The 26922-nt window shown below is 46.5% G+C and overlaps 2 protein-coding genes across 2 annotated transcripts in view; both read right to left on the reverse strand.

Annotated features, from left to right (window-relative positions):
* The window catches only part of GSG1L (GSG1 like), a 54782-nt gene extending 41178 nt beyond the window's left edge, over positions 1 to 13604 (reverse strand). Inside the window, exon 1 of the mRNA XM_058816151.1 lies at positions 13187 to 13604. Coding sequence (XP_058672134.1) covers positions 13187 to 13487 — 301 coding nt within the window. The 5' untranslated portion in view covers positions 13488 to 13604. The remainder of the gene's footprint in view (positions 1 to 13186) is intronic.
* A 107-nt stretch (positions 13605 to 13711) lies between these two features.
* The window catches only part of IL20RB (interleukin 20 receptor subunit beta), a 28820-nt gene continuing 15609 nt past the window's right edge, over positions 13712 to 26922 (reverse strand). The window contains exons 8-10 of the mRNA XM_058816294.1: positions 26383 to 26567; positions 15224 to 15254; positions 13712 to 14026 (exon numbers count right to left, since the gene is read on the reverse strand). Coding sequence (XP_058672277.1) covers positions 13712 to 14026; positions 15224 to 15254; positions 26383 to 26567 — 531 coding nt within the window. The remainder of the gene's footprint in view (positions 14027 to 15223; positions 15255 to 26382; positions 26568 to 26922) is intronic.

Below are 26922 nucleotides of genomic sequence, written 5' to 3' on the forward strand. Positions count from 1 at the left end.
GGAGCCATAGCAAAAAGAATGGCTGGAGACAGAGAGGAGCCTGATGCCACCTCACTTTCAATGGCTGATTGTGCCTGCTTGCTGCTGAAGGTCACAGTAGGAGCTGCACAAGCAGTTCCTGACTCTTCCCTTTTGCTGTTCCTGCTGCTGTAGCACTGGAAAACCCTCTTCCATTTCCAATGGTAGCCACTGGTGGTATTTATAAAGCACAGTCACACTTGCACATGCAGACGTGCATCTCGCTGAGAACTGAAGATGTCAGCAGTGCTTTCACTGTTCCTCTTAGGATTTATTCTAAGTTATTTTTGGGTATCTTGTATAACTGATCTCTTAAGCCCTCTTAAGTTTAATTTTAGACTTGGCAGAGTTTATCCTGCTGTGCTGTCCTTTTCCAGATGCATCTTCTCCCCCTATCCATGCTCCTGGAGAGTCTTTAGAGAATATACAAAAGATTGCTCAGAGAAGCAACAAGAAGAGTCTCTGGGATTCATCCCCTGAGAGCTCTGCCCTCCCCTGTTTGTGGCTGTGATCCTGACAGGGAAGAAAGCCCAGGAGTGACCTCTCCTCTCCTCGCTCAAGCAGAAAGAAGAGGTGGGACCTGGCTGGAATTATTCTCTGCACTTGCACACAGGAGCAGTGGCCATGAGCAGTGCTCATGGGGCTGAGTGGAGCTCAGCATGGACAGGGAGATGCTGGAGGCTGAGCAGAGAGGGCTGACCAGCACCTGAGCAGCCATGGGAAAAGCATTTGGCATCAGCTTCTCCTCAGGCTTCCTGAGGGTGAGGTAAAAACATCATCTGTGCAAGTCCCTGCAAACACACTGCTCCTAATCATACTGACCCTGCAGGGGCTCTGCTGGGCCTTCCCAAGGAGGGGACATGTCACAGGATCTGCAGGACTGGGAGTTACCAAGAGTCCAAAGTTTATCTGTAGCTAATGATTCCTAATTAATTAATCTAATTCTGTATATGTGCATGTCTGAGTGTTTGTAGCTTGCTGGGGAACTTCAAGCTGGAGCAGCCAGAGAGTGAGAGGAGACACATCTGGAAAGACTGAGCTGGTGGGTGGGGAAGAATGTTGAGGCTGTGTGGGTAACAGATGCAGAGCCCATGGAAATATCTGAGGGACCCCCAGTGGGATGTCCCCATGAATCTGCAGTGGGAACAGGTGGAGGTGTTCCAGCAGGATCTGCAGAGCTGGGCAGGCAGAGGAGGAAGAGGAGCCAGTTTGGTGCTGAGGGTGGTGTTTCTGTGGGTGCTGATGAAGGCACAGCTGTCTCTGACACCTCCCTTTCCCTGCAAAGTGGAGGAGCTCCATCACCTGCCCCACTGAAGGGTCAGTGTCACACACACAGGGACAGCTGGGGCTCTGCTGGAGGCAAATCCTCACACCAAGGCAGAGCTCAGAATTCAGCTCCTCTCTAGCCTAAAGAAAGCCCAAGTTCCCCCAAGTTCAATCCTGACAGAAAATCAAGATAAACAGGTCCAAAGAACCATCAGGTCCCAGAGCTTGCTTGCTCCAGGGCCTGCCCTGCCCTGCCCACCTTGTGGGTACATCACACATGCCTGGCTGGGGCTTCCACCATGGAATTCCTGGAATTCCTCCTGGTCCTGTGGAATTAGAGACCTGCTCAGGGCAGCTGAAAGGCAGGTCTGTGTGCACGGAAATTGGGTCTGAACTCCAGCACACAGGTGTTCACCCAAGCCCTGTGTGCCCTCTGCCTTTAAGCCTTTGGGAGACCCACACTCTACTCCTTCTTCCACATAAAAGGTGGAGTTTGTTTGCTCCTATTCTCAGAACCTCACACAGCCCAGGAGCCTGGTGGTTTAGACTGGAAATAAGGAAGAGGGCAGAAAAAGCACCACAAAAGCACTTCAAGACAATATTCTGTTTCTAACATAGCTGTTGTCATAGCAAAGAGCAGAATTTGATGTTCTGGGTCCTGCTTATTGGTCCTGCATTCCCGAGGTCTTTCCTCTCTGAGCCAGGGGAAAATGCCTGATTAGTAATGACAGCAACAAAATAAAAACAACCCTGAAAAAATCCTACTTTGTATGTCTTGCAATGACACGGTTTGAAAATATTCAAGTTAAATAAATTGACTTAAAAGAAATCTGGTAGTTCTGGCTGAACTCTGTTATAACTCTGCTTTTCATCTCGCGAAAAAAAAGAAGAAAGAAAAGCTGTCTGTATCCACTTACTCTGCATAAAATTTTACGAGTTCAAGAGTGCAGTTATGATGGAAATTTAAATGATTAAATTTCTTTTAAACAACATTCCCTTTTAGTAACACCCTGGCTCCCAGCCTACGACAGACAAGGTCCCCTTTTTTTCCCACTAGGCCCTAACACATCTTTATCTCTCCAATTATATCTAGAGTCATGTGATTCTGATGAGATCCCACATCATCTACTGAGAGTAAAATCATTGTATTTGTCTAAAAAAAGATATAACCCTCCAGGGATCCCAGCCTAGATGAGGCTGAGGACTCCAACACAACTTCAGTGAAAAAAAGCACTACATGAGGGAAAATACAGGTTAATAGGCTCACTCAAACTGAGCTGGATCAGGTTAATTACCAACTGAAATATGAAAACTTTGTTTAAAGTCATCTCAGAGCACTTAATTGACTTTTTTTTTCCCCTAACAAAAAATTGAGTGCTAATCAGTAAAATCAACATTTTCCAGTTGACCCTGTTGATTTTGCTGAAGCGATATTTTCTTCTGGAAAATAAACAAGCTCACACAGAATTGCACAAAAATATATCTTGAACTACGCAGATAATTATTTTCTCTTCCTCTGACAGCTGCCACTCATCGCTGGAGCCCACCAACATTTCTTCTACCTCTAAATATCTTGAGAATTTGCCCAATTTCTCAGGGATTACTCACAGCCTGTACTGCCTTTGGGATTGCTTCTAAACCTCAGTGTTGTGCTGCTGTTCTCCTTCAGCAAAACCCAACCCCTTCCAACTTCCTACGTCTCCAAGTGGGAAAATGCAGAGCTTCCCACTTTTCCATTTCAGGCGCGGTGCGCTTCTCCTCATTTTGCACATTCCCGAAGGAATGTTGCTAATTTTACCCCAGAGGTCCCATTCCCACGGTGGGGTTCCCTCCTGGGGGGTTGGAGCAGGGAAGGGCTGTGCAGGGCAGGGAGTGTGGGCAGAGCTGGGACTATGCCATGGCAACTGCTTGTTCCGGGCTGCAACTCTTCCCTGATGTGAAAAATCTTCCCCAGCATCTCAAAGCAAACATCTCCACGGGCTGCTCTCAAATCATGTCTAATTGAAAGCCAGCCAAGTCACAGGATTCAGCTGATTATCTTGGTAAGACCTGGAGGATGTGTACACACATCCATCATTTGGAGAGCTGGGAAGGAGGTTGGGTTTCCAAGTGATTGTGAAAATCGGGGGAACAGCAGTGCTGAGAGAGGTTTTCAATGATTTTGGTGTCAAATTAGAGCTGACTTCATTAAATCAAGGAGCTCTGAGTTGATTTAAGCTTTTGAAGCTGTACAATGGGAAGGGGAAGGTTTCACCTGCTCATCCCAGGGGTGACACATTGTGCTGACCCTGAGCCAATATAAATATGCCAAAGTAAAGTAGATATTGGCAGTCCAGGATCCCTGAGACACCCAGAAAGATGGGAAAGACAAACCCCAATGCTCTTCACAGAGATGTAGCTGCTGTCTGTCCCTCACTGTATGAAGTCCTTCCTTCTCCCATCCTCCTGTGCCTGCCCTGGCTGCTCTTTGGGTTGAGATTTCCTGTTTTCCCAGGCAGGAACCCCTGGCTTGGGGTATGGAAACAGCTAACTTCAACCTTTTCTCCATGACTTTTAAAGGAAGTGAACTGCAGCACACTGGAAATGAATATCCAGTTTTGAAATCAAGTGGAAAAAAGTTGTGTTTGCATTTCCTCTTGTGAACCTTATTCCCAAGCATGTACCCAATAAATTTGAAACAAACTTCTCATTAGTGTTTTTTGTCTGCCTGGGAGATGCACAGTGAAATCATGCTGAATGATGAAGTTTTTTGGTCTCTCCAAACCTAGTGAGTCTAAGCATGGTGAAATGTCTCTACCTAACTGATTTTCCACATTGTGAGCATGGTTTGAGTCCTTTTGGTGGCCAAATGGAAGGTGGAAAACAGGCAAGTGGAAACATGCAGAAACAAGCTATGTCATTCCATAGTAATTACACCTGCTTCATTATTGCTCACTGGCTTTTGTATCCCTTCCTAAGCTACATCAGCAAAGGCTGATGCTGCCTTTTGGTTCAGCAGCAAGAACACTGATGTCACACCAATTTGTGACTGACAGAGGGTCCTGGTTTCAGCAGCCCCATTCCCTGCCATCCTGGTTCCAGCAGGGACAGAGTCAGTTTGGTTCCTGCAGCAGGCACAGGGCTGGGTGTTGGTTTAGGATGAGAACAGTGCTGATAACACAGAGGTGCTTTGGGTGTTGGTGAGCAGGGCTTGCCCAAATCAAGGGCTTGGCAGTGCCTCATGCTCTGCCACTCAGGAGCTGCACAAAAAGCAGGAGGGGGCATGGCCAGGACAGCTGACCTGAGCTGGCCTGGGGGATATTCCAGACCTTAGAATGTGATGCTCAGTGTGTAAACTGGGCAGAGTTTTGCTGGGAGCTGCTATCACTGCTTTGGGCTGGGCAGCAGTGAGCAGGTGCACTGTGCAACACTTTTTGGGGGGTTTTAGTCCTTTCTCTCCCCTTTTCTCTATTTATATATATATATATATTTAAATATATATATAGTTTTTAATATTTTATTTTATTACTTCTTGTTGTCGTATTCTATTTATTAAGCTGTTCTCATCTCAACCCACTGTTGTTGCCTTTCTCTGGCTCTCCTCCCCAGCCCTCTGGGGCAGTAGTGAGTGAGGGGCTGAGCAGCACTCAATTATCAGCTGTTAAATCACAACAAACTGCACATCCCAATTGTGAGATCTGCCAGTCAGCCAGCTCTCCTAACCCCACATAAGGAAAGTTTTAACATCAGGATTGAGTCTGGTGTAATTTAAAACCCACAGGGGTACCGGATCATTGATCTTCCATCCCTTATGCGTTTCCTCAGCCCTGAAAGCATCTGTTCATATTTTGCACTGACACTGGGGTAAGGCATCTCAGTTCCCTTTGAAATCTGGGACCTGTGTGTTAATCTTCCAGCACTTTGAAGTTTATCCCATTTACAAGGAGCCACCAGAACTCCTCAGATGTTTCCTTTAAGGCTACCGGGTTAAATGGCTGAGAACAGACACATCCAAACACATGAGGAACAGTAACACATCTAATAAGGAGTAGTTAGCTGCCTGGTCCCTTCCTTTGCTCTGTTATGAGGCTCAGCCTGCAGGGACTTTATGTCCATGTTTTATGGATGATGGATGTTCACAAAGCTAGTCTGCCCAGCAGGATCAGGAGGACCTAAAATCCAAAACTCCCAGAGCACCGCAGACACAAAATATCCCCAACATGCTATAAAAACCTGAATGTCTGCAATAAAGCAATCACCAGCACAGAAATCACAGCTATCATGTACCACAGGAAGGGAGCACGAGTTCTCGTGAGGAACACGAATAAATCTGTAAATTCCTATGGCCAGACCTATCTCATCCTGAAAGCAAAATACCAGGGATTTGTTAGGAGGAGTTCACAAGTGCTCTTCTGCAATGGATCCTTCCCAGGCTGTTAAGGAAGGCAAAAATTTGTTACTCTGCCTGATATCTAGCCTGAGGGAGATTTCCCTTCTGATCCCAAATTAGATCATCAGTTTAATGTTCAGTGCATGAGCAGCCATACCAATTATCTCCTGAGCAGCTGGAATAATGTCAGCAGTGGCAGAGCAGCCTCCTCTCACACTGCCTCCACCTGGAGCCAGTTTCTGCTGTTTTAGATTAGATTAAAACCTCCAGAAAACGTGATGGGCACCCAGTCAGCAGCTATTTTTGCCTTGGCTCCCACTGGCGCCCAGCAGCCCCCTGGGGCAGGGATGTCACAGAACAGGCACCTCCTAAAACACCAACACATCAGCTATGCAGGACTCACTCCAAGCCTCCTCATGCCAGAAACACTCCTCTTCTCTCCTGCAGCTCTTCCTGGCACTTTGGAAGGCTCCATTTCAGCCCCTGGGTTTCCTTTGCTCACACTGCCCTCTGTGGAGGTGAGGTCCAGACACACTCTGCGGGAACCTGTCCTTGGATTGACACTTTTTTCCCCCTCAATTATGAATTATTTAAGTAATTTTATTTTCTTTATCCATACATATGTAAGGTATCACTACATCCCCTCTAGCTCTTCAGTCTGGTGCACTACAGAACATCAGCTTTCTTTTCTTGAAGGAGATTCTCTTCTCCTTGACTACCTTGGAAATCCCACTGCACCTATTTCACCTTCCCTTTTTTCTTACCCTACCCATGCACCATGGCATTTACAAAACACACTGATGTTGCCTGTGGTGCTGATTTTTCCCTAGAATAATCTCTTTTTTATGCTCCCCACAGACAAGCACTGTCCCCCAACTTGGTTCTTATCCTCCCCCTGCAATTGGCACCTACCTGGGATCTCACTTTAGGCCTTGGCATCTGGTGCTTTTAACCTTCTTTAAAATGTAATGCTGCTCTTACAACTCTATCAGGCCAGCTCACACTTTCAGTTATGCAGGAAAAAAATCTCTCCTCTGTAATGCCAATATTCCCAGATTTTGTGTGGCATGTACGTAAGAGGCGCAGTCAAAGCAGGATTATTCTCTCCAAATTAAAACTTCTGTGTTGGGAATTGCAAGGTCTTAGACTGATTCTCTTTGGGCCAGTGAGGCAAACACATAATCCCAGGGCTCAGCTGATCCCACAGGAGGAGCAGTGTAACCTCCCAAGGAGTGCAGTGAGGATGCTGATCAGTTTGAGCACAGACATTTGCTGATGGCCACGGGCTGGCTGCAGGATTCATCTCACCTTTATTTCTTTAGGTGACACAAATTGTATCCTTAGCTCCTTTTTTCCCTGGATTTCTAATCCCAGCAATAACAGAATCAGTCCCAAAAGCAAATTTGAGGACAGCTAGAAACATCTGGTCTCTATTGGGATAATTCTCCCTTTTGTATTACTTGCCACAGTCTCCTTGTAAGACTGTCCTTTAGTCAGTTTACAATCTATTTATCCCAATGATAATCAATAAAGTGAATCTGCAACACAGGTTGATGCAGAAGGTCTCTCTGCTCCACTGTCTTTGTGTTGTCTGCAATGACAGGGATTTAGGGAAGCCAGTGGCAGATATTTAGGGAAGAACAAAGGGGTGGGCACGGGGTGATTGTGCTCCTGTGCTCCCCTTGTCACACCAGAACTGCAGCAGCAGTTTGGGGATTGCTCTAAAATCATCCTGTCACTGACAGGAATGGAGGTTTGCTCTCTGGATCCATGCAGTTCCCAATTTTGGCCTTCTCAGCATTCCCTGGCAGGGGGCTCTGCAGGAAGGAGCGCTTATTTTTGTCTGTTATGCCTTTTTATTCTGGAATCACGGAAGCAGTCAATGGTGTGTTTTGTCTGAGCTCTGTCACTGTCACTCCATCCCCACCAATGGGACATCTCTGTGCCCTGGGCATTCTGTCCAGCCTGGAGCTCAGGCTGTTCACTGTGGAGCCTGCCTGCCTCTCCCTCTGTTCTCACCATCCTCCCCACTCTCTGCAGCTCTTCTGGAAAGAATTTTCACTGGACATTCCACCAAATATTTTTTTGCAAATCCACAGAGACTGGGTCTAATCCATTACCCTTGTCTGAGAAGTGATTCATCTTGGTAAATGATTTACCTTTAATAAACCCTACCTTTGATAAAACCTATTTGTGGCCATGAAATGAGTGCTTTCTCAGAAAACTGTCCTAAAATCCCTGGGTCAAGTGGCCTGCACAATTTTTTCCCACTTTTCTTTAAAGTAGTGATGTACAGATTCTTCTAACCCTGCATTTTCATGTACCAATTATTTCAACATCCTCAGATGGAGATTATCCTAGCCCCCTGGGTTCAGTTCCTCTAGCACTGGAAATTTTATCTTTAATACAGAGCTCTACCTCCTCCATTCCTTTTACCACTCTTTCCTTCCTAACAATTTAGAACCAGCAATTTTTACATTCCAGTCATGCGAATAAACCTGCCAGGTTTCAGTCATGCCAATTATATTGTATTTCTCATAATCCAGCAAGAATTCCCAAGTCCTCTTGCTTTTAATTATATACTCACAAGGTACTTGTGCCCAGCCCCTCTCTGGGCAGCCACCTGTGGTGAATCACTGTGATGTGTGATTATCACAGGGGCGGGGGACAGAGGTGCTGCAGAAACACACTGCAGCTGGGAAAGGCTGGGGCAACTTCTGGTGTTTATGGCACAGATTTACTCATTTCTGCAGGAGAAACACCATCCTGCAGCTGGGGATGGCTGGGGCAACTTCTGGTTTTTACTCATTTCTGCAGGAGAAACCCCATTGTGTAGCTGGGAAAGGCTGGGGCAACTTGCAGCTTCTGGTGTTTATGGCACAGATATACTCATTTCTGCAGGAGAAACCCCATTCTGCAGCTGGGAAAGGTTGGGGCAGCTTCTGGTTTTTACTCCTTTCTGCAGGAGAAACCCCACTCTGCAGCTGGGAAAGGCTGGGGCAACTTCTGGTGTTTATGGCACCAGATTTGCTCATTTCTGCAGGAGAAACCCCACCCTGCAGCTGGGGATGGCTGGGGCAACTTCTGGTTTTTACTCATTTCTGCAGGAGAAACCCTGCTCTGCAGCTGGGAAAGGCTGGGGCAACTTCTGGTGTTTATGGCACAGATTTATTCATTTCTGCAGGAGAAACCCCTTTCCCTTGCTGGCTTCTCCTCAAGGCACATTCAGGGCCCACACCTCTGACCCATTTTGATATTTACATCCAATCTAAATTCCACTCTCCCATTTCCTCCTTCAGGAGTAATAGGTGGTATAGAGCACACAAAGGGCTACAGGCCCCTTGATCTCCAAAAAATTCAATCCAGACCCACAAAACAAGTTATGCATACCCATTCCTGCTCTCCTGATTTCTGGGGAGCATCCTTGTTTATTTAATGGGACAGTACTGCTAAAAGGCCGCTGGGCAGCTGCTCTTCCCCTCTGGCTGTGGATGTTAATACTGAGCTTGTCTCTTCAGTGGGAAACTAAAGCGAGGTCTGAGTTCGTGGGTTTTTCTATTAACATCAAAGCAAACACACAATTGAGCAAAACTGGCTGACTGCTCATTGCTTCCCAGCAACTCAAGCTACTTCCTACTCTCAAACTCCCCTTTAGAATTTGATATGCCACCTTGCCTACTTAATGTGCTAATTTTTTCATGGCGTGCGTGTTCTTGAGTCATGGAATCCACAGCAGGTTCACCACTGCTGCTGCCAGTGCAGCACTGTTGTGGGGCCGTGTGAGGTGCCCGAGCACAGACCGTGTGTGTGCAACAAGATACGTGCCCAAAGTCACATTTAAAAAGAAATTAAATGCTGGTCAGCTTGGCTCTGAGGCAGCTGGCCCTGGCCAAGGAGTTCACAGCCCAGGAGGAGCCCCAGGTGCAGACCATGAGCAGCTCAGTCTGCAGAGCTTTACCCTCATCCCCCTCTGGGGTTGGGTGTGTTGCTCCTACAGAAGGCACCTCCACCTGTGTGGCACCCAAAGCACTGAACCCACTCTGAAAGGGAGAACCTCTTTCTGTTAGACTGAGATTCAGCACACTTTTGAGTCAGAAATTGTGCTAAATAATTACAGGACTCCCCCAGCAATGAAATAGAAGTGCTCCAGTCCCTCTTTTCCCAGAGGGGATTCACAATTACATTTCTCAGGTACTAAATGCTTTTTGAATTCTTGAGGTGTCCTAGACATGCTGGATAAAAATAAACTCTAGATTCACAAATTATTTCAGAAATAATCACAGCATTCAATCTCTGTTAGAGCTGTCAGTGGAAAGCAGAAACTGGCACCAAGAGGCAGGCACGCTCCACTGGGCTCTGCACAAAGTGGATGGCACGCTGCTTGCACCTCAGCCTCTGGAATCTAAATGCACCTTGCAGATAAACAGGGGCAAGGAGGAGACACTCAAAAATGTGTTTGCTTGCTGCCTAAATGTCATTTTAAGGTGTGACTGAGTCCCAGCTCCTCCAGCCAACTGGGAGCCTGGAATGCTGCTCCATCAGCCTGCTGGGAGCTGCTCCTGTTGGCACTACAAGAGCTGCTGTGTTGCAGCTGCACCAGTGCAGGGAGCAGAAAGTTTTGGCAGTGTGGCTGGAGGAGAGAGAAATCAAAAGCCTGGTGGCTGGGGGAAGAATGTGGCTCATTGGTGTGGAGGTTTGGAGGCTCTGGAGAGTTTTGGCAGTGCCACGATCACACAGTGAGTCCCTGGCATTCACCTGTGCCTGCTGGGATCCAGCACAGAATCACAGAGGGAGGGGACCCACAGGGATCATCAAATCCAGCTCCTGGCCCTGCACAGACACCCCAACAATCCCATCCTGTGCCTGAGGGGGCTGTGCAGACACTCCTGGAGCTCTGGCAGCCTCAGTGCTGGGACCATTACCAGTACCAGTACCCTGGGCAGCCTGTTCAGTGACCAGACACCCTCTGGGGAAAGAACCTTTTTCCAATATCCAACCTAAACCTGCCCTGACACAACTTGAGGATCCTTGGATGCTGTCACTGGTCACAACAGAAGAGACCAGTGCCTGACCCTCCTCTTCCCCTCATGAGGCAGTTACAGACTGTGATGAGGTCTCCTCTCACATTGCCTAAATTCAGACATCAGTGAGTCAGGGAGGCATCGGGATGGGATGGGAGCTGTGGGAATGGTGCTGACCATGGGCTCTGGCCATATGTTCTGCTGACAGAGTGTGAGCCTGGGAGTGACTGGGGAAGGGACTTTGCCTGGAGCAAGGCTGCTGCTGCAGTCACTTTAGAGTGCTGCTGGTAGAGCTTTAAGGAAGATGCTATTGACAGTGTACATCTGAGCTGGGGACTTGGGCTAATTGATACACCACTATTTAACAGTATTAATAAAATGCTGGTGCCTGCAGGACTGGGCTCAGCAGGTGTGCTGAGGGTGAGGATGAGCCTGTGGGGTGGATTCCTCACAGAATGAGCCTGTGGGGTGGATTCCTCACAGGATGGGCCTCTGGGGTGGATTCCTCACAGGATGAGCCTCTGGGGTGGATTCCTCACAGGGAGCTGGAGTGGGGCTGTCTGTGCAAGCACAGCCCTGTGCCTCGGGGCCCTGCAGCTCAGATAAATGATCATCAGTCAGGCTGCAAGAGGCCATGACAACATTCTGACAGTCTGGCATTCCAAAGCCATCAGTCTGAGTGAAGAGCTGTCGGGTATTTTATGTTGGCACTATTAGGGACAAATTTAGACCCGTGTCCATTACATTGTTCCTGTCCTTCCCAGGAGAAGATATGGTAAATCTGAAAGAGGCAGCTGTCTGTCTAAGCCAATGTATCCCTGTACCTGCCTGGGTTATTTCCAAAGGCTGGTCACTCCTAGTCCGATAACTGAGGAGTTTCAGATAAGAGGAAACACTCACTGAGCTGCTGGGGGTGTGGGGAGGGAGAAGCAAACCCTTCTCTCCTGCTTTCACCATAACTTTTTAAAGCTGGCTTCCAGCTCTCTCCTGAAATCACCCACTACAGCACAGCTTTGTTTACCCAGTACAGAATAGATCTCTGTGTTTCTCTTCTCCCACAGATAACTCAGTTTTCTGAGTGGGCTAGAGTCACACAGTTACAACTTATCTCACACCTAAATCTGGACTTGGAAGGATTTCAGTATGTGCCAGAAATATGGGCATCCTTGATCATGCCACCCCAGCTAAGATGCTCAAAAAGCCAGGGAGTCTTAGGCTGCTCACTCAGGCTGCTGTGGCCTAAGCTGATTCCCAAATCAGTAAGACAAATCAGCCTTTTTCCCTGTGTTTTTCTTTCCAACATCAAGAGTGTTGCTTTGGTGCTCTCATTTCAGCCTGGAGCCGTTGCAGTCCCAAGGCTGGAGTTCATGAACTTTCCCTTTTTAGTATTAAATTCAGTTTTAATAAGCAACTAATTCTGCAAGTACTCTCCTCAAAAACACCAGGGAGAATACACAACCCCTTGGGATGAAACAGGCTGAGAGCACTTCCCCAGGTTTGCCCCATTTTATGGTACATTCTCACAGAGAATTCTATCAATTTTACCAGAATTCTACCCCAAATTTCCCATTACCAGAGGGTCTGTGTTCTCAGAGGCATAACACATCCACGGTTAGCTGTTTCCCTCTCCCAGCAGTGAAGGACCAACTCCCTGATCTACTCCTAGGGCAGTGGCAGGACGGGATGGGATGGGATGGGAACAGCCCAGTGAGGAACAAGTGTCCACAACCCATCATCTCCTACTGAGTCACATCTGCAAACTTTATTTTTCAGTCACATAATCTAGAAAAGAGCTCTTTCAAAAGCAGAGTGTGGATGCTAGCTCCAGCAGACAGCTCTGGGAGCAGGGGCTGTCAGTTTGCATCTGCTGAGACTCAAACCAGTCCCAGGGCAGCTGCCTGCCATCCACCCTCCGGTGTTTTATTCCTCGGCAAGTGCCAGGCTACAGCAGAGGAAATGAACGCGCTGATAAGCTGGAGAGATGTCTTTCTGAGCGCTTCCCAGCAAGTAAATCGCTGAGCAGGGAACAGAAATGAGCTTTCTTGTGCCCGGTTGAGCCCTTTAACTGCATCTCTCTGCTCGATAACCGCACACCCCAGGGAGGGCTGGCGGGCGGTCATTCACTTCAGGGAGAGCACAAAACAGGCAAAAGAGGGTAAAACCCGTGATGTTTGTGCTCTCGCTGCCCTCGCCCCGCTGTCCTGGAGGGATTGCTGTGGGATGTGTGCCGGAGCAGCGCCGTGCGCTCGGAGCGCTGCCCGCCCGCGGCTGCAGTGCCCGCCCGGCGGCACCGCCGCTGCTGCTCCGGGGCTCGGCTGGAGAGCTCAAACCTGCAGCGGGTAAACACGCGAACCCCTGCTCCCGCAGGAAACAGGTTGCTTTCCCACAAGGAACTGTTAAACCCCTGCCTCTCTCTGCTCTAAGGTAGAGCTCGTCTATCCTCGCCGGTCGCTTATCGCGCCGAGGCGGACACAAAGCATCGCAGGCTGGGAGGAAGTTGTTTTATACTTACCAGCAGCATTGATATTTTCCTCACAGGAGTACCAGATCCCAGTGTGGAAATACCTGAAAAGGAAGCGGTCATCTCCCGTCTCCCAGCTGTAATGAACCACATTCTGGTTCGTCTCATTTGCAGTCTCATTCCCGCCGTAGTTGAGGCAGTTTGTCTTCTTCTCTTTCCCACAGCTCGGCTTGGGGACCCTCTGTGTGCCCTCACACCAGTGGGTCGTGATAAAAGCTGTTGTAGAGAAGAGGAGAGCCATCAGATTCAGACTCACTGCTAGCAGGGCTCTGCATCTTCGATTTGTCTTCATGGTAAATCCGCCCTCCCTCCCCCTCCTGCTGAGAGAAGAAGTCAAAGGGGTTTGTTTTATTTGGGAGAGGGGGGGGTGGGTTTCAAAGCCTCTCACGATTCAGAATCCAGTTGTCCAGGCATCAAAACTCTCAGCTTCTTCCAATCTGCTGCTGAAGCGGCGAAGGAAGCTCTGCAGCCAGACTCCCATTCTTCCCCCTTGACTTGAAGCCCTGCCTTTGTTGGTTAGAGCAGCAGCTGCCGGCGCGGCAGCGGGGCCGGTCCCTCGCAGCCGCGGAGCTTCAGCGCGCTGAGGGCAGCGGAGCGGCTCTGCCTGCCGAGGAGCCCCACAGGCGAGTGAGCATCTGCTCGGCCGCCGCACACCATCCTCCCGAGGGGCTCCGCAGCCTCCTCCGCCGGGAGACACCTGCAGGCTGCCGGGCTCGCCGTGCCCTGCTCCCGGAGGATGGGCAGGGACAGCTGCCACCCGCTGCCACCCGCTGCCACCCGCTGCCACCGCCGTGCCCGGCGCCGCTCCGAGCCCACTGCAGCGCGGCCGGCCTGCGGGAGGCGTCACGGCTCAGTCCCGACAAGAATTAGTGTTGTTATTATTAATGTTGTTATTATGTGGAGCTGCGAAAGGCATTTTTCGTGTGCCCCGAGGTAGAGATTCGTCCAGGAGGAGGAGGAGGAGGAGGGGTGGAGTGGTACTTTAGCATTTCTGCTCTGAGCTAGAGAGGAGTAAATCCAGGGCTTGATTCTGCTTTCAGAACATTGGTGCAAATCTCTTTCTTCAGAGGCTTTGCTCTGGCAGCCCCAGAGGAATTTAGATTTGAAAGTGTGTGATGTGTAAAACCCACATCACACACTTTCAAATTGTCTTTCATAATATCAAGCAAAGCCCCTTGCCCAGGCTTTCATTCCCAGACCCAGCTCGTGCAGATGTTTTCGTTGAAGTGGATCTGGAGGAAATTTTGTAGGTCCTGCTTTGTGCAGACGGACACAGCTAATTAGAGCAAACCCTGGGCTTTATTCACCAGATGGCAATGCTGAGAGCAGGGAGCAGTTAATACTCAATATCCCATTTCCAAATAGAAGTGCATGGTCCTCTCACAATGTCCAGCTGGCTTGTAGAGTTTCTGACCCCCTGCACATTGCTCAGAGCTCTCTGCTGAGCACCCTGAGGAGCAGAACACCTGGGCATGGTGGAGACACAGCCCTTGAGACCCAGTGTCCAGCACTGAGGTGGCCACACTTGTCACACAATAGTTCTGTCCCTTGGTGGATGAACACACTTTTCTGTGGTGAAGAAGCTGTTGGTGCCTTCTGAGTGGGGTTTCCTTCCAGCCTAGTTTGGACTCTTTGCAGGGGCCTCTCAGCCCAGCAGTGGCTTTCCCTGGAAATATCCACTACTGGAAATATCCGATATCCTGGAAATATCCACTATTAGAAATATCCAATATCCTGGAAATATCCACATAGCCAAGCAGGCTCACACTGACACACAGGACAATGCCCATGCACCCACAGGCAGAGCTGCTGCTGTGCTTTGCTGACAGAACATGGGGAGTAGCTCCTCCAGCTCCTTGAGAAAGCCAGGGAGGACGAGGTGAAATTTGTCCTCAAGGCTTCCAGGACCCGTTCCTGCCCTCCTGATGCCCCTCACAGGTAGCCACAGAGCTCATGGCTCTTTTTGGTGCCTGTCCCAAATGTCTGAGCCCACCTGTTGATGACATTTCCCACTGTTTCTACACTCACTTGGCTTTGGTCATCTTTTGTTATAAATACCCTGGAAAGGTAATAGAAAAATTTTGTGAGAAAACTCACAGGGCTCTGTGAGAGCAGTTGTGATGGCAGCTCTGCAAGTTTGGTGGAATAACTTTGCACCCAAGAGGCTTTGCCTTGCCCACTCCTGCCTGTGCCTGGTGATGCCACCTCCTCAGTGCCAGGCTTTTCCCTGTGCTCTGCACTATCACAGTGCCTCTCCTTGTCCTGTTGGACTTGCAGAGCACCTCTCCCTGTCCCACCCCTTGCAGCCAAATAACCAGCATTCTTTCCTTGGTTTTAATTGCAGGCAAGAAATGGAGGTGATAGTTATTCAGAGGACCACAGGATTATTATTTCAATTATTTTTATGTTTAGGACAGTTACTCAGGGATGCATTTGTGGTGCTCCTGTATTTCTCAGGGTTATCCACTTGCTAAGAGGAATAAACAAAGCACTTGAAACTTTGACAGAAAGCCTTCACAAGAAAGCTGGTGCTGTTCTTCAGGACTGTCTTTCAAGTGGCTGCCAGCATCTGAATCATCACACTTCTCCAAGTGTGAATATAGGTCTTTACAGCTCTTTTCTCACAAATTCTCTCTATCTGTTGCCCTGTGAATTGTGTTTGCTGGCCTGCAGCACCAACACCTGCACACTCTGCTTCTCCCTGTGCCCATCTCCCTGAGGGGTGGGCATCCAAGACTTTTGTTTTCTGGGATAATTTTGTCCTAAATACTTCTTACATTTTGTTTTTACTCCTAATCCTAACAGATATTTCTATTTCTGTTCCTCCTTATCTTCTTCATTCTTGTTTTTCAGATCGGCAGAGCTGTTGAGAACTGACATGGTGACATGGTGGCAGTAAATAAAAAAACAACCACAAAATAAAGCAGAAATTTGGGTTGTTTTATGATACAGAGCTTTTAGAATCTTAAGCATTTTAAAAAACCGAACAGAAAGTAAAGTAGGCTCAGTCAGAGAATCTTTTAATAAGAATAATTTTCTTTTTCTAAAGGAAACGAGGTTTTTTTTTTCATTGTTAGGATTACTTGAGAAGAAGGAAACTATTCTGTGCTATGCTCATGCTGTAATACTCCAATGACTTCTCTTTATATAATCTCTGTTTATCAGATTTGTTGTGTATAAAAATGGAAAGATCATGCATATGTTGCAGAAGGCAGTTCAGATGCCTGGATTAAGTAGTATTTATGTGGTATTATCTTTGATGATAACTTAGAAGGGTTTGAATGCTACAGAGATATAGTTTTCAGGTTGTGGTTACAAGAATCTTTAAAAACCTTTTTGCAGTAATAACTTTTCTCAGATGTTGTGAGAAAAATTACCTTCCCAGGTTATAGTAACCCATTTTCCTTTAGTATTTCTTATAGGATCAGTGTAAATTGTTATTACTCAGTGTTTACTGTGTACAAAAACAATTTGGCCGGGAGGATTTAAAATAATGATAGCTTTTGCAAAAGGAATCTTTCATTCAGGCTCTGTTTTTCACTAGTGGAAAACAGAGGCACCATTCACTGAAGTGAGAGGAAGCCCTACTTTTGGGTCCTCTGGTGCTGATGGGGACATGGTGAGCTCAGTCTGGGTGTTTATTTGAACCAGCAATGTCAAATGCATGGGATTATATCCTGGATTTAAATCAACATTTTAAACCCCCTATAGTTTTATTTAAATTTTCATTTCTTACGGCTCTGTCCTCCTGGGCTTCCTCATGTGTTTATTTTGTCCTTTTCGGCTGTCACTGGACTGGATTTCCCAGCTCCTCCTGCCACTTTGGACTGGGCCCCTCCTGGCAGCTCCTCTTTGCTTTTCCTCAGCACCACAGAGCCACAGCATTCACTTGTTCAATTCATTTGTCTTGCAAATTGCTCAAAATCTCCTTTTCTGGTTGGAATTTTCCTCCCTTGACATAGAGCTCTGCATAGCTCATCTTTCTCTTGCTCTCTTTCCAGGGTAAATATGAATTATTGGTGTGCCCCCAATGCACCTCCCCTGTCTCTGCTCTGTCCAGCAAAATGGGAAATTTCTCTTTACCTCAGTCACTTAACAGGTTTTATTTTTATATTTGGAGAAGAGGGCTGGGATGGAAATGCTGTCCATATTTCCCCAGACTGTGTCACCCAGCTGTGAAGTTTGTGTTCTGTCCACCCCAGACTCAGGCTCCTTTTTGCCGTTTTCACCCCAGTTTTTATCTTTTCCTCAGAGCTCTGGCCCCAAGCAGTCTGTGTTCAGCAGTGATGCTTGGCACTCTGAGCACACAGCCTGGCCTGCACAGTCCAGCTCATCTCAGAGATGCTGCTCAGAGACAATCCCGATTTTCTGACAGAAATTAAGCCCTCAGCAAATGGGCAGCCCCCAGGGGTCCATGTGAAGGTGGGCAGAATGTGGATACCACAGGAAATCTTGGTCTTCACTTTAACTCATGACTTGCAGTGTGTCTTTCACGTACTTTGCTTGTGGGCATTTAGGCAAGGACGAGAAGATTGCTCAGGAAATTCTCCCTGTTCCTAAAGCAACCAGGCAAAAAATGATTTCTGACAGTACTGTAGCAGAGACCTTTAGTAATCTTGACAGAAATGAAAGTGGTAAAATAAACTGTTGCCTCTCCCATAAAAATTTCCTTTGTCCAGCATCACTGGGCAGTAGAGAAGCCATCCCTGAGTGCCCTCTCTGGGTGCTGTGAGCAGCATTGCCCATCCTGGCTGTGCTTTCAGGGACTGCAGGCACCATCCTGCAGCACACAGGCTCCCTGAGGGTCCCAAACACATCAGATCCATCAGATCCATCCATCAGGCTCCCTGAGTGTCCCAAAGAGCATCAGATCCATCAGATCTATCCATCAGGCTCCCTGAGTGTCCCAAACACACCAGAGCCATCTATCAGGCTCCCTGAGCATCCCAAAGTGTGACCGTGTTCACAGGGGTTTTCAGATGAGGGAAGAGACAAGGGTCTGACTCCATGTTTCAGAAGGCTTGATTTATTATTTTATATATTCCATTAAAACGATACTAAAATAATAGAAGAAAGGATTTCATCAGAAGGTTAGATAAGAATAGAATAGAATAGAAAAGGAATGAGTTATAACAAAGGCTCTGTCTTGGCTCTCTGTCTGAGCCAGCTGGGCTGTGATTGGCCATTAATTATAAACATCCAACATGGGCCAATCACAGATGCACCTGTTGCATCCCACAGCAGCAGATAACCATTGTTTACATTTTGTTCCTGAGGCCTCTCAGCTTCTCAGGAGGAAAAATCCTAAGGAAAGGATTTTTCATAAAAAGATGTCTGCAACACCAAAGAGCATCAGATCCATCAGGCTCCCTGAGTGTCCCCAACACATCAGATCCATCAGATCCATCCATCAGGCTCCCTGAGTGTCCCCAACACATCAGATCCACCAGCCAGCTCTGCTCTTTGTGTCACAGCTGGGTGGGACTGGGATGCCAGCAGATTAACACTCATCTGCTATCTGCGTTTAATTCTTCCAGCAGCTGCCGGAGAGCAAGGGAGATGAAAAGAAGTGACAGGTCTGAGTCATGCCTCGATTCGTGTCTGGGGGAGCTGCCTGGCTGATGGCCTGAAGAGGCAGTCCAAAAGGTCAGGGCTGAGCAAGCACGACATTCCTGAGGCAATTCCCAGCCAGCTATTTACATGTGCCCACCTATGGTGGGAGTGAATGAAGTGTAATGCTATCCTACTTTTGATCCTGGATTAGAAATTTTTCTGTCTTAAAGTTACAAGAATTATTTCCTCACAATTGACAGTTGGATTGGATTAAATTAATATTTAGTATTCTTTGTTAAGGCTAACTATGATATGAGGCAGTCCAAAAGGTCAGGGCTGAACAAGCACAATATTCCTGAGGAAATTCCCAACCAGATATTTACATGTGCCCACCTATGGTGGGAGTGAATTAAGTATCACACCATCCCCCTTTTGATCCTGAATTATAAATTTTTCTTTCTTAGAGTTACAAGAATTATTTCCTCACAATTGACAGTTGGATTGGGTTAAGATGAAAGTTTAATTACTATTTAGTACTCTTTGTTAAGGCTAACTTTGATATGTCTTAAGTTGTCACAAGGAGCTGCAGGCCCACTTAAGAAGAACTCTAAAAGCAGAACCCACTTCATTCTTTATTGCTTGTAATTAAAGAAGTATTCTTGCACATCAAAGCCTTAATGGCAGCTTGTGAGTCTTTCAATATTCCTGGGCACCCTGGCCTGGCATGAGAGCAGCCCCAGAGCAAAAGTGGCCACAACAAAGAGAGCAGTGCTGAGAAATGTCAAAGGGTTCATTACTCAAACATGCTCTTTTATAAGCCAGGCATCGGATTTCCATATTCATATAAAGTTATATATTGTCATATCCTACTGTGCATTTGGAAGCAACTACGCTAACTACAGATGAATTCATTTATATTACTTCCTTGTTGTGTTTTTTAAGACATTTTTCCCATTCTCTTATCAATGTATTTTTAGGGACAGAAGCTAGAACATTTAAATGTTTATAGTTTTCAGTTTCTGCTTGGCAAAGGATCAAACTGTGTGCATTTGGTGTCATTTATATGAAGAATAATGTTGCTTATTTGTATGTCCACGTATTTTTCCCCCATAATTAGGATTCATCCATATGTCCAGGCATTTTAAGTAGTAGATCATGATTTGCAGTGGGATTTTAGTTCAGAAAGGAGTGATCAGGGAGATTTGTTGGAGCAAGCTCTATACCTGGAGCTTCATGTTTCTATATCTTCTCTGCAGAAATTGGACCTTTGCAAAACGCACTCGGGGAAATAGACTTTTCCAGAGCAGAGTAGAAGAGGCTGCTTAGGTGCAGGGATGGATTTTGATGGGGCCATGCAGAAAATGGGTGCACATGGGGGTATATTCCAAGCCAGGGCACCAAGAGCCCCTGGGATGTGCCCATGACCCCATCAAGGTGGTGATGCTGAAGGTGAGGGCAGGGAGGCAGGAGGGTCAGGCTGGCTCTTGAATGTAACAGGGCACTGCATTTGGTCTACATTGAGCGAGAAGTCATACACCACACCAAATTTATACACACAGCCAGCAAAGGTTTTAAACCTTTCAGTAGCAAACCTCAGTTTGAGCAGAAATCTCTCCCCCAGGAGCAGGGCAGAAGACAAAGCAACCAAACTAAAAAATCAAGAGATCAATACTGAAAGCAAAACGAAGTGGCAAAGATGTGTCTCCAGAGCTAAGGCAGGTAATTGCATAACTGTTCCAAGGGGAAGAGAAAAGGTCAGCAGGCAGAAGACAGGCTGCTGCTTGGAAAGCTCCTGCCTGGCTGGGGACAGCTTTTCACAGTGCATGGAAGGAAAAGTGAGCAAAATGAGGATGCAGAAGTGACTGAGAAAATGCCAAACTGCCTGAGAAGGCCTGGGCAAGACTGTCCCAAAATGGCACAAAGTCTCATGGGGAGAGACATCCCCCAAACTGAGGGACTTTTGAGGCAGCAAACCAAACCCAGCAGAGTGTGGCTCTGAACAATGCGAAATTTCACAATGAAGTTGTAGCAGATGGCAGAAGAGGGAGTGAAGGCCAGGACTTGGCAGAAAGAGGGAGAATGCCAGCCATCAGGCTGTCTGGAGAGCAGCAGGAGGGAGGAGATAGATGAGCAACCTGGAGGACGAGCAGGACACTGAGCAGAGAGAAAGCAGAGAGCAGGGAGGGCTGGAGCAGGGGAAGGCTGCTTTGGACACCACAATAAGATAAAAGGACAGAGCTGCAGCTGGATGCTATCAAAGACCACTCTCACAAGTCTGCCTGAACTCTCTGACCTCAGCAAAGGCGCAAAATGAGAGAGCAATTCTTCAAAGGGAAAGTGTTATGAATCTTCTGGGAGCTTAAATGGGAATGGGGCTACAGGAGGGAAAGGTTCAGCAGCACCACACTGACTGCTCAGCTTGGGAGCTGTATTTCCAGCTTCACAGCTGGTCATGGATATTTCCTCTTTCCAACCCCTTCCTTGGCTGGGTTTTGGATGGGGAAGAGTCCTTTCTATTCTCAGTACCCTGCAAGGTCTCAGGTAGGGAACACTCTGCCTCTCCCCTTGACCTCTGAGGTTGTGGGCATCTTTGAAGAGACCTTCCTTTCCTCCACCATGGGCTCCATGATGGTGCCCAAATCATTCAGGTTTCACAGACTCCTGGTATTTGTGTATGTTAATACAACACCCTCTGGTATTTACATTTTGTGAAAAAATTATTTTGCTTAAGATTTTTTTTTCTTAAGAAGTTAAGAGGCTTCAGAGGAAAGGAAAACAATTCTTATTTTATTTGCTTTTTATGTGTTGTGTTTGTCTGGAATGTGTTTGGAGATTGTTTACCCACAGGTGATTGCTCCATTGGATTCTGCTGGGAGTTGTTTTCACTCTTTGGCCAGTAATGGCCAAGTTGGGACTCTGAAGAGAGTAATGAGTTTTCATTATTATCTTTTTTAGCATTCATTAAGTATCCTTTCTGTATTCTTTAGTATAGTTAGTATAGCATTCTTTAATATAATACAGTATAATAAAATAATAAATTAACCTTCTAAAAACATAAAGTCAAATGCATCATTCCTGCCTTCATTGGGGTAACCCCTGCAAATACAATAACACCCTTAACAGAGACTGCAGGATTGGATACTGATAGAGACACTCAGTTAATATAGTTCTGCCAAATGGGAATTGCTTGACTTAAGGTAGAATGTATTGACTTAAACCTGTGCTCAGTCTTTAAAAAGGCCTCATACTCTTGATTCAGGCATCTGATCTAAGAAAGAATAATATAAAATATTTTTAAAAATAAAAAATATAAATTAAAATATTTTAAGAATAAAAAATATAAATTTTATATGTATATATATATATATATATATATATATATATTCCAGCCCTGAGGATGTGTGAATCCAGGGGAAGCTGCTGCCAGCCCTGCCTGGGGCTGTGGGGTGGGCAGGGTGTGTGGTAGGACCACTGCCTGCACGGGGACAGCCTGTCCTTGGCTCCTAACAAAGCTCTGAGCTGATCCCAAGCAAATCATGGACATTAAAATCCTCAGAAGGGGCCATTTCTGTAGTAACAGTTAAATTATAGCCCATGCACGGCAGGAAACCAAATTAGGGCTCCGTGTGCAGTATTTACTCGGGCAATTTCACTTAACCTTGCCATCTTTTAATTGCTTTTATGTCTTGATTTAGTAATTTCTGATTTTTTTTAATAGTTCCATTTATTGAGAAGCACCACAAGAGACGTGAACTGAGTAATTTTCTGTTTGTGCTGTTTCGCACTGTAATAGCAACAGAATCATCTGTAGGCAAATTCTTCAAGCAATAAATATCTGTCTCTGGTTTGGATGTTTATTATTTTTGTAGCAGTTTATTTGCAGGACAGAGTACCACCTTCACAAGAAATGGAACTGATTTGCAGTCCAAGTAGTGCTTTTGGTTACCTCTAGATTTTGTAAGAAAAGAGACAAAACATAAAGTAATAATGCAGGAAACACGTAAAATGGTAATTTATCAAGTTAAAGATCTTGGTTTGATTGGAGAGAGAAATGAATAAAAATTGCAAAAAGCAATATACTTCTAATGAAATATAGTTCAGAGGAAAAATTACCCTATATTCCAGGCTGTTAGTGTCATGGAACAGATAATTGAATTCCTTGCTTTCTTGTCAGTGCAGCAATATGTAACTCTGCTGAAATTCTCAGGTAATCCACAGTTTTTATGCTGATCTTCATAATTTTTTCTTCGAAAACTGTTCTAATTACCTCTTCTTCTGTTCTTAAAAAGTCTTCATAAAAAGGTTGAGTTTTTGGACTCACATCCCACAGGTAACAGAGCATAAAACCAAAACTCACTCAGAAGATGATGCAGCTTTGTGCTTTATTTTGATGCAACATTTTTTAGAAAAGTAGAAAAGTTTATTTTGAAAGAAATGCAGCCACTTGGTAGCTCATGAAGGGAAAGGAACAGAGCAAAGCTCATCTGTACACATTCTTCACTGTGGTGAATGGCCTGGGCCTTTTTGCAAGGTGGTATCGTGGTGGTGGGACCAAAATTAGTAATGAAAAGCAGTGTTTGCCATGCCAAAATCAACCTTTGGATAGCAGGAAAATGAATGAAGGAGTCAGTGATGGCAGCTGCCCATGCCAGGGCCACCCTGCCCTGTGCACATGGCAGGCAGGGGAGTTGCTCTTGTTCTCTACCATGATTTTCAGGCTTAACAAAATGCAGCACATTGCTCCCAAGGAGGAGGTTGAAAAGGATTTTCAATCACCATCTCAAATTTGGCTTCAAGCTGCCATAAACTGGAATATCCTAATGTAAATTGAGAGTAGTCTGCTAAGGAGGCAGTGGCACTTAGACAGTTCTCTCCCATGTCCCCATTTTAAGAATGTTTTCTTGGGTGTTTCTTTTGTTTAATGTTGTCTGTGCAGTTTTCTACAACAGTTTAACTGCTTTATTGGCAATGAGGAAGGACATTAAATCTGTTATTGCAAGTGGGGAAGAAACATACGCTCTGTGCTTAATGTGCAGCTGGAAAATACACAGCAAAATAATTTTTTAAAAGCCCTTCACATTCAATGGCCTTTTATTTCCCTTCTTTTCTATATACCCCTGAATAATTGCTGGTGCTTCCATGGCTGGTTAGAGGATGGTGCTGATAATGCCAAGATTGTGGGTTTGATCCCCATATTGGCCATTCACTTAACAGTTGGGCTTGTTGGTCCTTGTGGGTCTCTTCCAGCTCAGAAGTTTCTGATTCTGTGGTTCTGAAAATGCAGCAGTGTGGGGGCAAGAGATAGGAGGAGTTGCTTGAGGCTTCTTGGATCTATGGCATGGACAAGCCAGAGGATCATTTCGTGCATGGAAATTTCTATACCTCTGTGGGGTGTCTAGAAATCAAGGCACTGAGAAATCAAGGCACTGAACTTCTCTGAATCAATGGGGTACAAAATAAAGATAAATGTGAGGCACAGGAGCTCCCTAAACCAGCCCCATCACCTCTGTGATGTGGATCTGCCCTTGACAATTCAAGCACTGGGCAAAGCTGTGCAAAGGGATGTTTGCCCAAGAGCCTTGACCCTGCAAGGAGCTGAAGTTCTGTGCTGTGTGTGCTCCCCAAACACTGCAGCTCACTGCCAGCATCACTCCCTGCCTGCCTCCCAATGCTGCTCCAATTTGGTTTAGGGAGGGTGAGAGCTGCTGGGTCATTTCTGCCCATGGAAATGCCCTTTTCCTCTTTTCTCCCAAATCATCTCTGGGCCCAGCATCTCATGGGTGCTTGTAGCCAGGCATTCCCCAGCTAATTATCAACAAACTAATAATGAATGCTGAGTCTTCAATGCCCAGACTTGCATGGATTTTCTCACCTTGTAATTTGCTCAATATTCAGCAATATCAATCTTAAAGTTCAACACCAAAGCTCTGCACTCCAATATTGTCCAGAAAGAAGCATCTGGGATAGGAATCCACCAAACCAGCGGGCTGCAGGAGGAAAATGAGGGGCTGGCCAGGAGCCAGGGCTCACAGTGCCTGGGCAGAGCACAGGTACAGACTCCCGAGCCACTTCTGCCTTTCCAAGGTGCTTTGTTGCCACCCCATGGCCTCACACAAGGCTGCAAGAATGGAACTTGAAAAGATGCACTCTTTGAGATGTCTTGCATTTCATTAAAACCACTGAGAGCCTTTGAGAAAAGCTTCTCAGGTCAATGTCTTTTCATGTCTCTGCTTTACAGGTGATAAACGATTTTTTTTCCAGTGTGACAGCCATAATAGCAATATACACAGCTCCTGTATTTTATCTGTATTTAGAAGAAATTTCTCTTGTCTTTTGCAATTTCCTTCCTCAAGAGGAGAAGATGCCTGGAGGATAATGGTGTTATCAGGCGTGGGATGGTCACTAAATGGCAATGCTGTGATGCTCGATCCATCCAGCCTGATATTCCTGTTTGCCAAGATGAGAACTGCATTTGCCCCTCACTCTGGCCCTCCTGACCACAGCAACACATCTGCCTGGTGTGAAATAATCCCTGTCCTGTTTCAGATATGGTGTTGAACCACGGGGATGCCCAGCAAGCACCCTGGAAAATCCTGACCACTATTCACACATATTTTTTTCTCTTTTCCCATTTCTTTTACTATTTCTGGAGCCTACCTTTCTCTGTCTTTTCCCAATCTTTCTCAAGTCCAATCCTCTCTCATTTAAATAATTCACCCCTAATTTTCTTCTCCATAAAGATCTTGGTTTTTCCTTCATTCCTGACAAAGACAGGAATGATGAGTCTGACTCCATGTTCTCAGAAGGCTAATTTATTACTTTATTATACTATATTATATTAAAGAATGCTATACTAAATAATACAGAAAGGATACAGACAGAATGCTAAAAAGATAATAATGAAAACTCCTGACTCTCTCCAGAGCCCTGACACAGCTTGGCCCCGATTGGCCAAAGAGTGAAAACAGCTCCCAGCAGAATGCAATGGAACAATCACCTGTGGGTAAACAATCTCCAAACACATTCCATGTGTGAGCACAACACAGGAGAAGCAAATGAGATAAGAATTGTTTTCCTTTTCTCAGAGGCTTCTCAGTTTCCCAGGAAGAAAACTCCTGGATGAAGGGATTTTTTCAGAGAGTGTGAATGCCACAATACACAGCTTTTGCATTTCTCACACCCTGACTGGGTGATGCTGGAGCTGTACACTGTCAGTGATGCTCTGTTAGTCTTGCAGAGCTCCCTCCAAGCACTTCAGAGATCTGGCTGTTTCCCACAGCACTCCTTCCAAAGCACTGGTGAAAGCAGGCATCCCTCATGGTGGTGTCTGCAAGTTTTGGTGGCACCAGCACTGTGCCTGTCACGTGCACAAATTGGGATGCCACATCCCCTCATGCCTTTTTCAAAGAATGTCACCTCACTTCAGGGTCTGCATTTTTTCCCCTGATCATTCCAGCTGGCTTAGCCATGCAAGAAGCTCTTACTGAGATAAAAACAATGAGGCTGAAATGATTTGGAGCAAGAGACTGGGCTCTCCAGGTGTTGCTCTGGTGAAAAAGAGTGCCTGGGTCACCCCATGTCTGCTCCTAAGGGTATGAAGGACAGGGACAGGAACTGGCAGCTGCCGCCTTTACTTGCTTTTGATGGGATGGAGGAAGCTGCTACAAAGGGGCTGTTGGTTTTCTGGGCTGCTCTGAAGTGCCTTTTGAATCCATAGCTGGAGAGCTTCTTCTGAGGGCATCACAACCACCATCAGGTCACATTGCTCAGCTTCTTCCCTGCCCCGCAGGATCAGCTGGGTGGGGGGCTCTGATTCCTTCTGGAAAACAAATGCACTCCCTCAAACACCCTCAGGCTGCTTGTCCTTTTCCCCACAAAGTGTTCCTCTCTTCCTTCCTGCCACAGCTGCCCAGAGAGCCCACAGCCACAGAAGCAGCTAAGCTGCATTCTCACTTGAGCTGGACATTCTCACATTTTCCCCAGGAGCTGTTGGTTGATTTCTCCTTGGCAGGCTGCTGAGAAGCTCAGAGGGGTAGCAGGGACGTGCAGCAGTGCTGACAGTGGCACAGCTGGTGGGGTCAGGGAGCAGCTGCTCCGGCAGGGGCAGTCCCTGCCTCCCCAGCCCTTTCCCCAGAAGCACCAGGAGCATCTTCCCTGCTCAGGGTTTGGGGCTA

This window comes from Ammospiza caudacuta, chromosome 17, assembly GCF_027887145.1.
Source record: "Ammospiza caudacuta isolate bAmmCau1 chromosome 17, bAmmCau1.pri, whole genome shotgun sequence".
Classification (NCBI taxonomy): Eukaryota; Metazoa; Chordata; class Aves; order Passeriformes; family Passerellidae; genus Ammospiza; species Ammospiza caudacuta.